The sequence below is a fragment of the Narcine bancroftii genome, chromosome 3, assembly GCF_036971445.1.
Source record: "Narcine bancroftii isolate sNarBan1 chromosome 3, sNarBan1.hap1, whole genome shotgun sequence".
NCBI lineage: Eukaryota > Metazoa > Chordata > Chondrichthyes > Torpediniformes > Narcinidae > Narcine > Narcine bancroftii.
In genome coordinates this window covers 192296880-192313247 of record NC_091471.1, presented here as the reverse complement: position 1 = coordinate 192313247, position 16368 = coordinate 192296880, and the positions used below count along the sequence as shown (strand labels likewise).

At 43.1% G+C, this 16368-nt stretch overlaps 1 protein-coding gene across 1 annotated transcript in view; it reads left to right on the top strand.

Moving 5' to 3' along the window:
* Positions 1-2963: 2963 nt before the first annotated feature.
* htra3b (HtrA serine peptidase 3b) overlaps positions 2964-16368 on the top strand; it is a 49203-nt gene continuing 35798 nt past the window's right edge. The window contains exons 1-3 of the mRNA XM_069926166.1: positions 2964-3809; positions 7596-7695; positions 12217-12442. Of these exons, the coding sequence (XP_069782267.1) occupies positions 3347-3809; positions 7596-7695; positions 12217-12442 (789 nt within the window). The 5' untranslated portion in view covers positions 2964-3346. The remainder of the gene's footprint in view (positions 3810-7595; positions 7696-12216; positions 12443-16368) is intronic.

The following is a 16368-nucleotide window of genomic DNA, read 5'->3' as shown; positions in this document are numbered from 1 at the left end:
TGTGTCAGGAAATCAGAGCAAAAGGGAGAAAATACAGAGTCCACACACACAGCACTTTAAATCAGGATTGAACCCGTCTCTAACTCTGGGAAGCAGCCACTCTATTAGTTGTTCTACTGTGTCGCCATCTGATTTCTGGTTCTTATTATCTTGCTGTTTGTGGGAGTTTGCCATGCATAAAATAGCAGTTGTATTCTCACATTAAGCGCCAAAGCACTTTAGGCATCCTGTATAGTGAGAGGTGCTATCAGAATTTAAGTCATTTTTTCCCCCTGAAGCTAGCAATGGTGAAAGTTGTCATTTCTCAATTATCTATGTCATCTGCACATAAAACCATTTCCAAGGCGCTGCTTTTGGCTGCGATCAACATCTGTGTATTCAATATCAAAGCTTCAGACTTAACATTCTGCAGCTGCAGTTATTTTATTCAGCACATGAAAACGAAACAGCAGAATTATTTCCAGGTGTTTATATAAAGTGTCAATATGAGTTAAACTGCAAGAGCATGCATGTGGTAATGGTACCTTGGTACACTATTTCTGCTTTTGGGACCCTCTTTAGGATTTTTAGCACTTCGAAGCTTGCCCCTTGCAAGTAAAGGCTCAGAAACAGTTTCTGTCTTGTGGCTGGAGGGAAACATGTTCCTGAATTATAATCTTCTATCCATCATGAATCTGCCCTTGCAATACTCTCCAGCCTCCTTTTTCTCATCTCAATATATAACACCTTTTGACTTCAGCTCTGCCTAAAACTCATTTTCATTCCTTTCTTACTTCTAAACAACATTTGGGTAAAGCCATGGAACTTATTCCAGTTCCAAGTACAAATACATACAACTTGTTATTGTTCTAGATTTGGTTAGATGGTTATTATTCACCAGGCTGACTTCTTTCACATTCTCATAAATTTGATTCTTTCACGTTTTGCTTGCTGGCCTTTATTGGCAAATCGCAAGCAATAATAAATTAATTTTAGAGTTCTCTTTTTTTTTAATTTTCCAAGGCCTTTCCCTTTTCTATCTCTGCAATCACCTCCAGTTGCACAAAAGTCCAATAACACTGCTCTCTCCAATACAGGAATCTTATGAACTCCTTATTTCATCATCCTAGTTTTAGAAAACCTCCCTCATCTTATCACTCTATCTCTCCTGCACTAAGACACTCCTTCAAACCTATTCCTGATCAAGATTTCTTGGTGTAAAATTCTCCCTGATAATACTGCCCTGAATGATATTCAGTGATACCAAAATGCAAGTTGTTCTAAATATTATTATACACTAAACCAGAATTTTGGTGTTTATGTGTGTTCAGGGCAATCTACAATTTAATATGTTCTACTGTGTCGCCATCTGATTTCTGGTTCTTATTATCTTGCTGTTTGTGGGAGTTGTGTTCAGTGGAAAAACAATTAGTTTTTCTGGTGGCCCAGTGGAAATGGCATAAAATGGTTCCTATCCCGGGGCACTGTACAGCCAATTAACTGGGATGCCAGTGGAAAAGGGGTCATTAAATTCTCTGGCTTTAAACCACCCCACCCCCCAACTTCTTTCCCCATCACCATGCCCCAACAATAGGAAAGAAAACAGAGGGATTGGGAAGAGAGGGAAGACAGGGAGTAGACTAGCAGAAACCGGAGAAGTCGATTCTCCCTGTTTGCCTTCCTCCAGCAATGCACCCCCTTCTCTATCCACTCATCCATCTATTAACTCCTGCCTGTGGGCTTCTACTCCTCGCCCTGTCTATCCCACCCCACCATTTTGTTCAAGTGCCTGCTCACATTTTTCTCATTCCTGATGAAGGGCTCAAGCCTGAAATGTTGGTTATATATCTTTATCTTGGCTATATAAAGTACACTGTTTAACCTGTTGAGTTTCTCCAGCATCGTGTGTTTACTTCAGTCTCAGTGTCTGCAGACTTTAGTGTTTTACTTAACTATACTATCGTGGTTGTTTTTGAGTTTCTTGTTTTTTTTAAACCAAGAAAAAAAATTGGTGCATAGGTACATTGTGCAATGTATATGACTAAGCTCACTAATAAGCACTAGGACTTGGCCTGGCTGGCAGTGAGTGGAGTCCTCCTGGTCAGATCCTTCCTGTGTATTATCACCCCCAATGTATGTTGCCCTTGAGACAACTGTAATGAGGAACACACAGGCACCTACTTCTTTGCAGAATGTCGATTTGCAAAGAGTGCATGTAGATGCAAGGGGCATCGCAGTTCATCCCCAGAAGCAAGCTCACAGAGACTCTAATTCCCAGGGACACATGCTGAGATAGACATCCAATGCTGCTGGAAGATCATAAACTGTGTGAAAGACACTCTGCCCACATCTTATCAGACCTTCGCAAGCACAGTGAGATGTCGGAGAGGGAACACTGCCGCTGTGTATATCCAGGCTGCAGAAGTATGTGCTGAGGGATGCATTGAGGCTTGGAGCAGCCAAGAAAAGGCTTTGTGGGGAAGGATCACACTGCAGAGTCCTTCAGCTACCAGGCCTTAAGAGGCTGAGACCCGTCCTTCAACAGACTTGCAGGCACCACATTAGTGCTATCTTGTCTCATTAATGTTGACAATGTACAGTAACAAAATAAAATTGAATAGGACACTAAGAATTTGAAACAAACTCTGAGAACTTTCTTTGTATAGATCTCCTATTGAAAAGTTATTTTTTTTAAGAAAGGATGCAACTCATTAAACTGAGTATTACATCCGATAATCCTCTCTTTGTGCGTATAAAGCTTCTCCAAATACAGATGTTAGAACACGAATAATGAATTTCTTGGAGAATGACTTACATATTGTGCATAACGGAATGATAATGAGAAGAATGAAAGAGCAGATACCAAATTAAAGACTGTATTTGGTCTGCGTGTGTGTCATTGTGGGCTGGGTCAGGGATCAGGAACAACTCTCCAATTTCATAAGCATGGGCTGAAGCCTGGTGAGTCACTTCCTTATCACCGTTTGCTTCCAAGGCGAGTGCATCATCTCCAGCAGCGGCACAGAGGCTTTATTGCACCCTTGGATAACTTCTTTTTCATCTTCTCGGGAGATTAGCACTTTTCGATTCGAAAAGTTTTTCGAAGTATTTTTGGGGGTTGCGCGCGCGCGCAGAGGTTTGAGGTCCTCATGCAAAGTTTAAATACTTATAAAGCGCTCAAGTTTTAAACCAAAACAGTGCAACTTTCTTGCATTGCCCTACACTTCGTATCAACCATATGTTGATTTTTTATTTACAAACTAAATTGCCTTACCAATTTTAGAAAATATATTTTTGAATCGTCTCTTTTTTTTGGGTTAGCCTCTTGAAGCTTGGATTTTTTTTTGGTTTCAGCTCTCCCTATTCCATGCATGTCGTGAATTTTGGCGCAGCAATGCCCAACTGCCTGTGGCCTCTGCTCCTGGGCGCTTGGTTACTCCCGCCCGTCTGCAGCGCTGCCCCCGGACCCGCACACTCTCCGGACGCGTGCCCGCTGCGTTGCGACGTGTCCACGTGCCCGAGTCCCAGCTGTTTCCATGGTTACGTCCACGACGCTTGCCACTGCTGTCTGGTGTGCGCCGCCGCGGAGGGGCAAGCCTGCGGGAGTGCGCGCGATGGGGTCTGCGGCGACGGGATGGGGTGCAAGCCCCTCTTCGGGAAGCGTGGGTCCAAGGGTCCCGGCGTGTGCCGGTGCAAGTTCAGCTACAAGGTGTGTGGCAGCGATGGCAAAACCTACGACAACGTGTGCAAGCTCAAGTCAGCCAGCAGGAGAGCCCTACAGCTGAGGCTGCAGACCGTCGTACAAGTTCACAAAGGTGCATGTGAACCAGGTGAGCACTGTTTTCATCTCCTACAGTCGCTGGCTTTTTAAAAATATTCCTTGCGAGCCACAGTAAAATGTAAGTAATTAGCAGATAAAATGTGTGGACGTAATACTAATGCTATCTTAAGGTCATTGGTTCAAGGTTCCTTTTATTGTCATGTAATAATACATAAAAATGTAATACATATAATACACCACCTTTTGTCTGCTTTAGTGCAAAGAGTCCCCATGAGCATTGCCCAGTGCCCCTGACAAGAGGAGAAAGAGAAACAAAAGAGTCCCTTCAGACTCACTGAATGATGGTGGAGTTGCCTCTAAAGCTTCTTAGCCTCTGCAGCCGTACAGACTCCACTTCAAATCATCTACAACCCGAGCTCCAGATCCATGATACCATCAGTCCCCAAGGCCCTTCAGGAGCCCTTCTTGCCCTCAGCACCCTCTTGAATCCCAGTTCCAATACCTGGTTCCCATGAGCCAGTCTCCAGCAGTCTGTAGCCTGTGTGGGTCCTTTCGCTGCTGAGCCCCTCGCTGGTCTGCTGCCATGGTCACTGTCCTTTAGTGTTGTCTCCTCAATGGAGGGGTTCTCCCGGTTACTGCACTGGTCTGCTGTTCCCCTGGAGTCTGCATCTCCTTGTGGTTCTGCTGGACAAAACTCCATGGTTGCAGGATTTTTTTTAAAAACACCATTTGATCCTTTAACAGGCCATTTAAAGCCTGTGCTTTAGGACTGGGCAGTAGGTACCACTGTGTCATCATACTCCACTTTTCTGCCATTTTACATCAAAAATAAAGGATCTGGTGCAACCGCTAGAATAAAACAAGTAAACTTCAGCATTATATACTGGTTAAAAGATCAGATTGCTATTACTTAATTTGAAACTTCCCACCACTGCATAAATAATAACTATTGTTAAAGCTAGTGAATTGCAATTTTTAAATTTATATTATTGTTTGTTGAACAATCAGTTTTCTGATTATTTTAAAGCAAGAAGGAACGTGAATTTACATTGAATCATTGTTCATTGCTGTGTATGAGATTTGCTACCAATTTCCTTTATATCTGTACATATTTAGGTACTGGTACATATTTCTGAGTACAGTCCCATATTTGATCTATTATTGGTAGATTTGGCCAGTTAAGTGATGGTATCAGTGAAAGCTGTGTTTTTTTTTCCCAGGACTTAATTGATTCAAGCAGATGTTTATTACATTAAACCACATCATTTTTGTAATACCAGATATTGTATATCATATCTCCAGGTGGAATGCCAAAGTGGGAATATAATTGGTACAGGAAAAACAATGAGATTCCATGATATTTAAAAGTTTTTTTTTAATTTTTGATTGTTAAATAAACATTATACTGCTTGTTGAAGGATGTAATTCATGTTGGATATAATCCATTATTGTGGGAAGATTTGGTAATGAGTAGTTATAGTTGGAGCAAGGATGTTTTATTTTTCTGTCATTGCTCTAAAAATGTAAACAATAAATCTCTAAATAAAGGAACCAAAACTGATTTTTTTTTTTATCCCCCATTTGAAACACTGTTTTTTGACGCAGAATTAAAATGTTCCCATTTCTTCCCTTTACAGTGGTGGAGGCATAATAGTATTGGAATATTGCAGCTGGTTTATACAAAATAATCAACAATGAATAAACTCCATCAATTTACATAATTCTTTACATCTTCCACATGGAAAAGAATACGTAGCCAGTGTTACGAGTCCAGAGGACCCCAAAATCCAGCAGTAATAGATATGCACCACAACAAAGGGTTACTTAAACAAAAGTTGCTTTTAATGATCTTTGAACATGAAAATAGAATCAAACTTTAACTTATCTCTACTGACTCACTTAACCTACTTAACCCTCTTCTAATGCTAAGCACACTTGTGTGTAATGTGTGTGTAAGTTCAAAAAAGTTCTTTGGTTCACAGTCCAATCTCACTGGTTGCAGACAATTATTGTTCTGTGCACAGAGGTTAAAATTAATAAAGTTCACCAGCCTTTGGTGCTTAACAGGCAAATGTTAAAAAGCATGTTGCTTTTTTTTCTGCTCTCTGTCTGCAAAGATCCGTGACCTTCCAGACAGTAAATGCTCTTTTCCATACAAAGCTGCTACTGCCTGTTGTTACATTTGTTGCCTTTTTAAATCATAGCTGCCTTGGGTACTCTGAGCACTCTTGCAAAAGCTCCTGCTAAGATTCTGTTTTTAAGTGTTTCTGTGTGACCTGCTCTAACAAACCTTTCCCAATTTATCTCTCAAACACCTCTATATACTCTTTCACACCAGCCATTATTAAAAATGGTTTCATATTTGAAAGTGGTTGTGCATTCACATTATTTTAAGGATATCCCTTAACATGTTACCTTGTCGATTTAAATGGAAGTGAATTTCAGAAGCAGAGTGAACATAGTTGTTGTAATGTGCTTGGTTGACTTGAAGAACGATCCTCTACTGCAGTATACATTGTGTTCAAGAGATTTTCTTTTAAAGGATCATCCTTCAATGTTGCATGGTATTTTTCAGGAGCTAGATCATCATAAAAAATTGAAATTGTGCAAAATACTATTTTGATATTTCAAATGGAGAGTTAAGAGAGAACTAATATATTGAATGGATTTCCCAGGTGACTCAGTGACCAAAAACATAAGGTTACATTCCTAGATCTATTAGACACCAATTAGAATGTTATTGTTGACCATAATCATTCCATGTCCATTCCTGGAATCTGCTTTCAGGTCCTCCATGATATACTGTTATACTACCCAGCTTTCTGTACAAATGAAATGCTTTCATATTTTTCAATCATGAGTAAAGATTTAAAGAGAAAAAATTCTGGTGTTAATCTACAGAATGTTCACTGTATCTTTTCCTTTACTCTAATATCCTCTTACACTGGAGAATGACCAGAGTCAAACTATATAATCTTAACTACATGTAACTTTGACATCAGTTTTCAATTTCTCTATTAATGCCACCATGTGCTGACCTACAAATCTCATTCTGCTGTGTTACATAAAACACTTGATTCTAACATTTTAAGCATTGTAAGCTTGGCAAAATAAATGTAAAATATAATATTCTCTGGAATGTTCTCTTGGCCACAGAAACTGGATGAAACACAAGGATATGAATTCAATATTTCCAACATTACTCAACTATGACCACCTGCATGACGTGCACTAACAACATAAGAAAGTTGATGGTTTCCCTATTTCCGATTAGATCCCATTTGTTCTCCAATTCAGATTCAAAGCCAGATCTTTAGTAAGCACCTTAAGGTTACATTCTCAAAAATGATGAATTTTTAATATCTACCACTATGGAAAGATAGCATTTTTATTCAAACTTTTGATCATTCTTAAGAGTTACCAGGGTGTTCACATTCTTATTAATGAATTGTAAGGCACAATCCTGCATTAAAGAGGGGGTTGTGCTCATGATCAACTATCTTTATTACAATTTTCAGTATGCAAAAATTAACAGCAATTTTTTTTTGTCATCTGCATTTTGTTTAATTATTTTTTTTCTCAAATAAATTCATTAAGAGCAAATTTTTATAACATACCTCATTTATCTTGGCAGTGATCTGTAAATTCTGTGAGGTCATATGTCCATTACCTGATCTGTTGTTACATGAGAGAGTAGGGTACATTGTCTAAGAATAAGATTTTTAATTGTTCAAACAGTAGCCATGCTCATCACTTAAATAGATGTCTGCCTTTTTAAGCCAGGAGTTGTATGAATTTCATAAATAATATCCAACGTTTCTTCTGCGTAGTATAGATCATTCACATCCAAGCAGTCCAAGATATAAATTCAATTTTATCGCAGATGTGGTGGAAAAGATCGCACCTGCAGTTGTTCACATTGAACTAATTTTAAGGTAAGCTTGATAAGTATAAAAATTACATGCATACAGTATTCTTGACTTAATTCAATAAAGTGTTTGTTTCCGGGTACCTGAGAGTAACTTGAAAGACTGGTGATTTGTTTAAATTTCTAGGTGCCCTGAGCAGAGAGTCGCTGGAAAATGTTTGAAATAGTAGCTTAATTTTCATTTTGAGTAGTCTTCTATGTTATGACAACAAGCTGGTTTCTAATAATAATCTGAGCTCTGGTACCTTGATGTTGTTTTGAATTCAGCACAGCCTCCACCCCCCTCCAAAGCCTCCATCCTGCAAACCTTCCACACACTGTAAAGTCTTCTCAATTTAGTGAGCTTTACCAAACATTATCTGGCTAGAATTTGAAATGTGTCTGCTTGGAGAGTCAGTGTATGGTTGTCCATTTAAAATTTTGTCCAAAGCCCCATATACGAGATCCATGTGCTTCACTGAACAAGGTTCGTTTATGGGGGGGAAAAAAAAACCTTTGCTTCTTTCACCATGAGGGAATTCAGTTAACTCTGCATCTGGACTAATTCAAGAGCTGCAAGTGCTAGAATCTTAAGAAAGTAAAGAGGAACTGCAGGAACTCAGCAGGTCATGCAAATTCAATGAGAGAAATAGACAAAGTTTCAGGCTGGGATTTTGAGACTAGGATAAAAAAGGGTGGCAGGAAGGCTAGGGATGGGCCAAGAGGTGATAGAATATTGGACAAATGAAAGTGGGAGGTGAAGAAATGGGAATGGGAAGAGATCACTGTGGGGAGAAAAGACTGTGGGATTGGGAATCATGACCTAATTCCCACACAGTTTTGTCAGTCCTCCCAGCTTATCCATGGCCAGGGTGAGGTTAAATGTAAACCTGGGAAACAATGTATCATGTTCTGCCTGAATAGCTTGAAATCCAGAGGTATAGCCATTCAATTTTCCAGTAACTGCGATCCAAGGTGATGTGCCTCAACAAATTTAACTGCTGCCAATTATGTCTACAAATATGAAGTGGTTTGAGAAGATGGTTGTAGAGCAGATCAAGTCCAATCTCAGAAAGGACCTGGACCCACTTCAATTCACTATCATTCTTAGCAAATGGCATCTTGCTGGCCGCTACTCATGTAGGATCACCTCGAACACAGGATCACGTACATGAGGTTGTTGTTCACTGACTACGGCTCAGCATTCAACATCATCAAAGCAGAAAAAACATGAGCAAACTGAATGATCTGGGACTCTGCACAGCCATCTGCATCCTTGACTTTTTCATCCATGTGGGTTGGAAACTTCACCTCCTTCACACTGACCCTCAACGCAGTGGCATCCCAAGATTTACTTCTTGGTCCGCTGGGCTATGCCGAATCCAATCGAGAAGACGTAGCCCACCTCTGCTCCAACTTAATTGAGAACTTCACTGACAACATGGTTATTGTTGGCTGCAGTGATCTACTGAGATCACTGTCTGAAGAGGGAATGTAAAATCATTGAACCCCTTCCATCCCACACACATCATCTTTCTGCTGCTCCTATCAGAAAAGAGATACAGGAGTATCTGAACTTCAACCACCAGGCTGAGAAGCAACTTCTTCCCACAGGTAGTGAAGCTGCTGAACAACTGATGAATTGCTCATACAATCCCCCACCCTATGATTCAACTATTTATTTAACAGTATTTTTATATAAAATATTTATATCTAAGAATTGTTTGTCTGTATGTGTTTTTGAAGTGTGGCACTGAGAACTGGAGAATGCTTTTTTTGCTGGGTTGTACTTGTAGTCAGATGATAATAACCTTGAACTTAATGAGGCAACAAGATCAGGAATCAGAAGACAATTGTGATGAGATTTGTAGGAAAATTTGGGGATGAGATCGCTGACTCCAAAGGATGAGTGAGGAACGATAGGCTTTAATGCACATTAGATTTCAGCTGGCCCAACTTCATGTGCTCAAATGAATGGAAGGGGGAGGGAGGTTGATCTTTATGGCCAGGTCACAGGAGGAGGGGTTACAAGGGATCGAGTCATCAGTGGGAAGGCCAGCCACTTATACGCAGAACAGTACATACATATCACCACAATCATTGAAGACATTTTCTAAGAATATTAAAACACTCCTTGCATGGTCAGCATACCACTCCAAAAAAATCATGTCTAAATTCTAATCCATTTCAGTGTTGAATACACTCAGATACTGCGCATCCTCAATAAAATACGAGATTCTGAATCATCAATGTATTTTATTTTTTATTTTTATTTTACTTTAATTTTATTTATATCCAATCACTTTTTGCATAAATTGAGACAGTTTCAAATGAATAGAATGGTGAACTTTGTTAAAAGGAGGGGCAAAAGGTTTGAGAGAGCTGTGGTTTTCAAGGAATATTGGAAACTTGGTTCGAAGAAAAAGGGAGGCGTACATTAGATATAAGAAGCATGGAGTTAAGGAGATGTTTGAAAGATACATTGAATGTAAGAGGAATCTTAAGAGAGGAATTAGGAAAGCTAAAAGAAGGTACGAGAAAACTATGGTAAGCAGGGTGAAAACTAATCCAAAAGAGTTCTACAAATATGTTAATGGTAAGAGGAAAGCTAGAGACAAAATTGGTCCCTTAGAAAATCAGAGCGGAAAACTGTGTGTGGAGCCTAGAGAAATGGGGGAGATATTGAACAGTTTCTTTTCTTCGGTATTCACTAAGGAGAAGGATAGTGGGAGATGTGAGATTAAAAAAAAAGCAAATTGGGTAAATATGGGGAATATAGAGATTACAAAAGGTGTAGTTTTAAGGCTTTTGAAGAATATAAAGGTGGATAAGTCTCCGGGACCAGACGGGATCTTCCCCTGGACATTGAGAGAAGTGAAGGAGGAAATAGCAGAGGCTCTGGCGGTAATTTTCCAAATGTCATTAGATATAGGGATAGTGCCGGAGGATTGGCGCATTGCGCATGTGGTTCCGTTATTTAAAAAGGGTTCAAGGAGGAAGCCTGGCAACTATCGGCCTGTAAGTTTGACGTCTGTGGTAGGTAAATTAATGGAGAAAATTCTTAGAGATAGTACTTATAAACATCTGGATAGACAGGGTCTGATCAGGAGCACTCAACATGGATTTGTGGGAGGAAGGTCATGTTTGACCAATCTGATTGAATTTTTTGAAGAGGTGACTAGGAATGTGGATGAGGGTAGCGCAGTGGATGTTGTCTATATGGACTTCAGTAAGGCCTTCGATAAGGTACCACATGGAAGGTTAGTTAGGAAGGTGCAATCTTTAGGTATAAATTTTAAGATAGTCAAATGGATTGAACATTGGCTGAAAGGGAGAGGCCAGAGAGTGGTAGTGGATAATTGTCTGTCAGGTTGGAGGCCGGTGACCAGTGGTGTGCCTCAAGGATCTGTATTGGGCCCATTGTTGTTCGTTATATACATTAATGATCTAGATGATGGGGTGGTGAATTGGAATAGTAAATATGCAGACGATACTAAGATAGGTGGAATAGTGGATAATGAAGAAGGTTTCAAGGATTGCAGAGGGATTTGGGCTGCTTAGAAAAGTGGGCTGAAATATGGCAGATGGAATTTAATGCTGATAAGTGTGAGGTGCTTCATTTTGGTAAGAAGAATCAGAATAGGACATACGTGGTAAATGGGAGAGCATTGAGGAATACAGAAGAGCAGAAAGATTTAGGAGTGACGGTACATCGTTCCCTGAAGGTAGAAACTCACGTGAATAGGGTGGTGAAGAAGGCTTTTAGTATGCTGGCCTTTATCAATCATTGCATGGAATATAGGAGTTGGGAGGTGATGTTGAGATTGTATAAGACGTTGGTGCGGCCTAATTTGGAGTTCCGTGTGCAGTTCTGGTCGCCTAATTATAGGAAGGATATGAACAGAGTGGAGAGAGTGCAGAGAAGGTTTACCAGAATGTTACCTGGGTTTAAGCATCTAGAGTATAGGGAGAGATTGGACAGATTAGGTCTTTATTCTTTGGAGCGTAGAAGGTTGAGAGGGGATTTGATAGAAGTATTTAAGATTATGAAAGGGATAGACAGAGTGGATGTGGATAGACTATTTCCGTTAAGAGGAGGAAAGATTAAAACAAGAGGACATGAGTTAAGAATTAAAGGGCAGAGGTTTAGAGGTAACATGAGGGGGGAACTTCTTTACTCAGAGAGTGGTAGCCGTGTGGAATGATCTTCCGGGAGAAATAGTGGTGGCGGAGTCAATTGTATTTAAGAAAAGGTTGGACAGGTATATGGATGAGAAGAAGATGGAGGGTTATGGGCATTGTGCAGGGAGGTGGGACTAGAAAGGGGTGTTTGGTTCGGTGCGGACTAGAAGGGCCTAATGGCCTGTTTCCGTGCTGTAATTGTTATGTTATGTTATAATCAGATATTTATTGAATTCTTGTGCTTTTTCAGTACTTCCCTAATGTTTAGAGCTTTAAGAAATTAAAAAATATTCAATGCCTGCTCTTCGAATGAATGTTAAAAAAAAAGTTATGATGAGTTTTGTTTCATTTTTCTCCATTTGCATAGACATCCTCTCCTGAGACGAAACATCCCATTGTCAAGTGGCTCTGGCTTTATAATATCAGATAGTGGATTAATTGTGACGAATGCACATGTAGTCGTATCTAGTAACAGTGTAATGTCAGGTCAGCAGATGCTGAAAGTCCAGGTGCAAAATGGAAAAACCTACGAAGCAAAAATAAAAGATGTTGACACAAAATCAGATGTAGCAACAATAAAGATTTATCCTAAGGTGAGTAAATAATTTTTATGTTAGGAATTAATTTTTATTTTATTATTTTAGTACAATTTTTAAAAATTCTTATTTAACAAAGTAGAAGGTGTTAGTTCTTAAGAATATCAGTCACTTGTAATTTAAATATTTACCTGTTCAAATGCTCAGTAAAACTTAATTCATTCAGTTATGGCGGCACGCTATTAGGCAGGCGAACTGGACCCACATGTCACGCCCGCGGCGGGGCAGCCAGCCAAAATGGTGTCATTGGGGGTTTCTCCCCGACCTCTGCGGCCCACTTGATGCCCCGGAGACGTCAAGGCCCCCGGCGCGGTTCTCAGCCAGGCAGCCTGCAATAAATCAGTTTTGTTCACTGAACTCAACCCGTCTGGTTGTGCGATCCTCCAGTTAGCAGTGTAGCGGCCACTACATTGGTGACCCCGACAGGTTCAAACGCCTTTGAACCCGATATGAATGACTGTTAGATCAACGCTATAGCCATCAAGCTTCCTGACTTCTGGGTTCCGGAGCCTGAGAGCTGGTTCAGCCACGCAGAGGCTCAGTTTCACCTCCACCAGATTTAATCAGATGCAACCAAGTTTTATCATGTTGTCGCCGCCCTGGACCAGGCCACCACCAAATGAGTGCTGCACCTCGTTGAGCACCCACCCGCGGAAGACAAGTACGGGACCATCAAGCGGGTGCTCACCGGCTCCCTCGGCCTCTCCAGATGCCAACGTGCTGCTTGGATGCTGCACCTTGATGCCTTGGGGGAAAGGTCCCTGATTGAGCTAATAGACGAGATGCTCGAACTCATGGGTGATCACACCAACTGCCCACTCTTCGAGCGCATTTTCCTTGACCATATGCCCGAAGACACCCAGCCGTTGCTGTCCCAGGAGAGCTTCAACAACCCTAGGAAGGTTGCTCAAAAGGCTCAGGAGCTATGGCTCGAACGACTCCCGGAGAGCTCAGCAGTCCAGTAAGTTATGAGTCCCGGCCATGACCACGCCAAGCCTTCCTCTAGCGCTGAGGAACACTCGGCCCCTGCAGGGCCCTCAAAGAACATAGCCAGAAGCAAGCCATCCACTTCAAGCCTCTGCTTCTACCATCAGCGCTGGGGAGCCAAGGCTCGGAAGTGTTGTCAGCACTGCTCATTCCAGGGAAACGAGCAGGCTGCCCGCTGTTAATGGCTGCAGTGGCTCACCAAGAATCAGTGGCCGATGCTTCCTCGTCGACACCGGGCCTCAGATCAGTGTCATTCCAGCCACAGCCATTGAGTCCCGGAACAGGCCTTGAGGACCACCCCTCCATGCAGCCAATTCGACGGAGATCCGAACGTATGGTAACAAGACGTCCACTTCCAGATCGGCCAGCAGAAGTTCTTGTGGAGGTTCACCGTTTCGTCCCTCCCAACCTCCATTCTGGATGTTGACTTCCTCCTCGCCCACAGAGTCCTGATCGACCCCCGAGGTAGGCGAATTGTCGATGCCCATACCTTCCAATCCGTTCACCTCAACACCTCGCACAAGAGTAGCCACAGATGGCCATAGTCAGCACACCCAAGGATGAGTTTCAGTGCATCCTGGACGAGTTCCCGTCCCTCCTCAAGCCACAGTTCTCCGCCGCCTCACCACGCCACAGGGTGTTCCATTATATCCCCACACAAGACCAGCTGACTCCTGCCAAATAAGCTCCAGATAGCGAAAGAGGAGTTCTCGCATCTGCAGGAACTGGAGATCATTCGACGCTCTGACAGTCCTTGGGCCTCGCCACTCCACCTGGTCCCGAAAACCTCCGGTGCCTGGCGCCCCTGCAAAGATTATTGATAGCTTAACGATGCGACAGTATCTGACTGTTACCCCATCCCTCACATTCAGGACTTTATGGCCAACCTGCATGGTGCAAGAGTGTTCTCCAAGGTCTACCTGGTGTGCGGGTATCATTAAATCCCGGTGCACCCCGAGGACATCCCCAAAATGGCCATCATCATCCCCTTCAGCTTGTTCGAATTTCTACGCTGCCTTTCGGGCTCAAGAATGCCGCCCAGACCCAGTGCCTCATGGATACAGTGTGCATGGATTTGAATTTCGTGTTCATTTATCTTGTTTCACAGCAGAGACCGGGCACAACACAAGTCTCACCTGTGCACCTTCTTCACAGCAGAGACCGGGCACAACACAAGTCTCACCTGTGCACCTTCTTCTCCCAACTGGGTGACTTCAGCCTAATGATCAACCCGGCCAAATGCCAGTTCGGGGAAAAAATCCATGGAGTTCCTGGACCATGCCATTACGGCCGAAGGAGCTACACTAGCTGCTACGAAGATCGCTGCAATCAGAGAGTTTCCATGCCCGGACAACCTCAAGGAGCGACAAGAGTTTGCGGGTATGGACAACTTCTATAACTGATTCATTCCAGGCGCTGCGCGCATCATGCAGCCGCTCTTCGCCTTCATCACGGCCAAGGACAAGACACTCGCCTGGACTCGAGGCCAACAGGGCATTCGAAGCCATGAAAGTTGCCCTTGTGAAGGCTACTCTGCTCGTCCACCCACACACCGACCTTTATACGGTGCTCTCTGTTGATGCATCTGCAATCGCCATCGGTGCTGTCTTAGAGCAGCAGGTTAATGGACAGTGGAAACCACTGGCATTCTTTAGCCGACTTCTTCGTCCGCCAGAGTGCAAGTATAGCGTTTTTGACCGTAAGTTGCTGGGCATGTACCTCGCGGTGTGTCATTTTCACTATTTCTTGGAGGGGAGGCCTTTTACCATTTTTACTGACCACAAACCACTCACTTAGGCGCTCGCTTTGGCTAATGATCCCTGGTTGGCCGCCAACAGCGTCATCTGTCCTTTGTGTCGGAGTTCACCTCCGACATTCGGCACAAGGTGGGGAAAGACAATGTGGTTGTTGACGCCCTCTCCCGACCGGCCATTTGCTCACTGACACCTGGGTTGGACTACGACCAGCTTGCCCAGGATCAGAAGTCTGACAAGGAGACACAGGTCTTCAGGACTGCCATCACAGGCCTGCAGTTCCAGGACCTCCTGACTCCTCTCAGTGATGATACCATCCTATGCGATGTCTCCATGAGCACCCCGCGACCAGTGGTTCCCCATCAGTGGTGTAGGCAAGTCTTCCACCATATCCACGACCTTTCCCACCCTTCTATCAGGTCCACGGTACATATGGTGGTAGAACGCTTCGTCTGGCATGGGCTTCGAAAACAGATTGCAGACTGGGCCAGAACCTGCACCCATTTCCAGCTTCCCAAGGTATATAGGCCCACCAGAGCGCCCATGCAGGATTTTGAACATGTCCGAGAACGGTTCAGCCACATACATGTGGACATAGTTGGCAACTTACCCGAGGTAACCATTACCTTTACGTTGGCCCGCACCCCTCGTTGGCCTGAGGTGATCCTGATGTCAGATACCTCCACAGACACCTACTTCTGAGCATTTTTGATTGGCTGGATTGCCCGACCCACCTCACCAGCGACTGTGGCGCGCAGTTCACCTCCGCACTCTGGGCACAGCTCGCCAACAGACTGGGAATTGACCTGCATCACACAACGGCCTATCACCTACAGGCCAACGAACTGGTCGAGCGATTGCTCCTCCACCTTAAGTCGGCACTTATGGCCCGCCTCACCGGCCGCAACTTGGTGGATGAGCTGCCTTGGGTACTCCTGGTCATCCACTCAACACCCGAAGAAGACCTGCAGGCGTCATCGGCCGAGCTGGTCTACGGTGCACTGCTAGCCCTGCCTTTTGAGTTTATCAATGCACCTCACAACCTGCAACAGTCACCACATGGTTTACTTCCCTGCCTACAGGCCCAGTTGGACTCCATCATACCCCTACCACCACCCAGACACGGCACTCGGGCCTCTTATGTCCCCAGCGAGCTGTATTCTGCATTCTGTTTTTATCAGG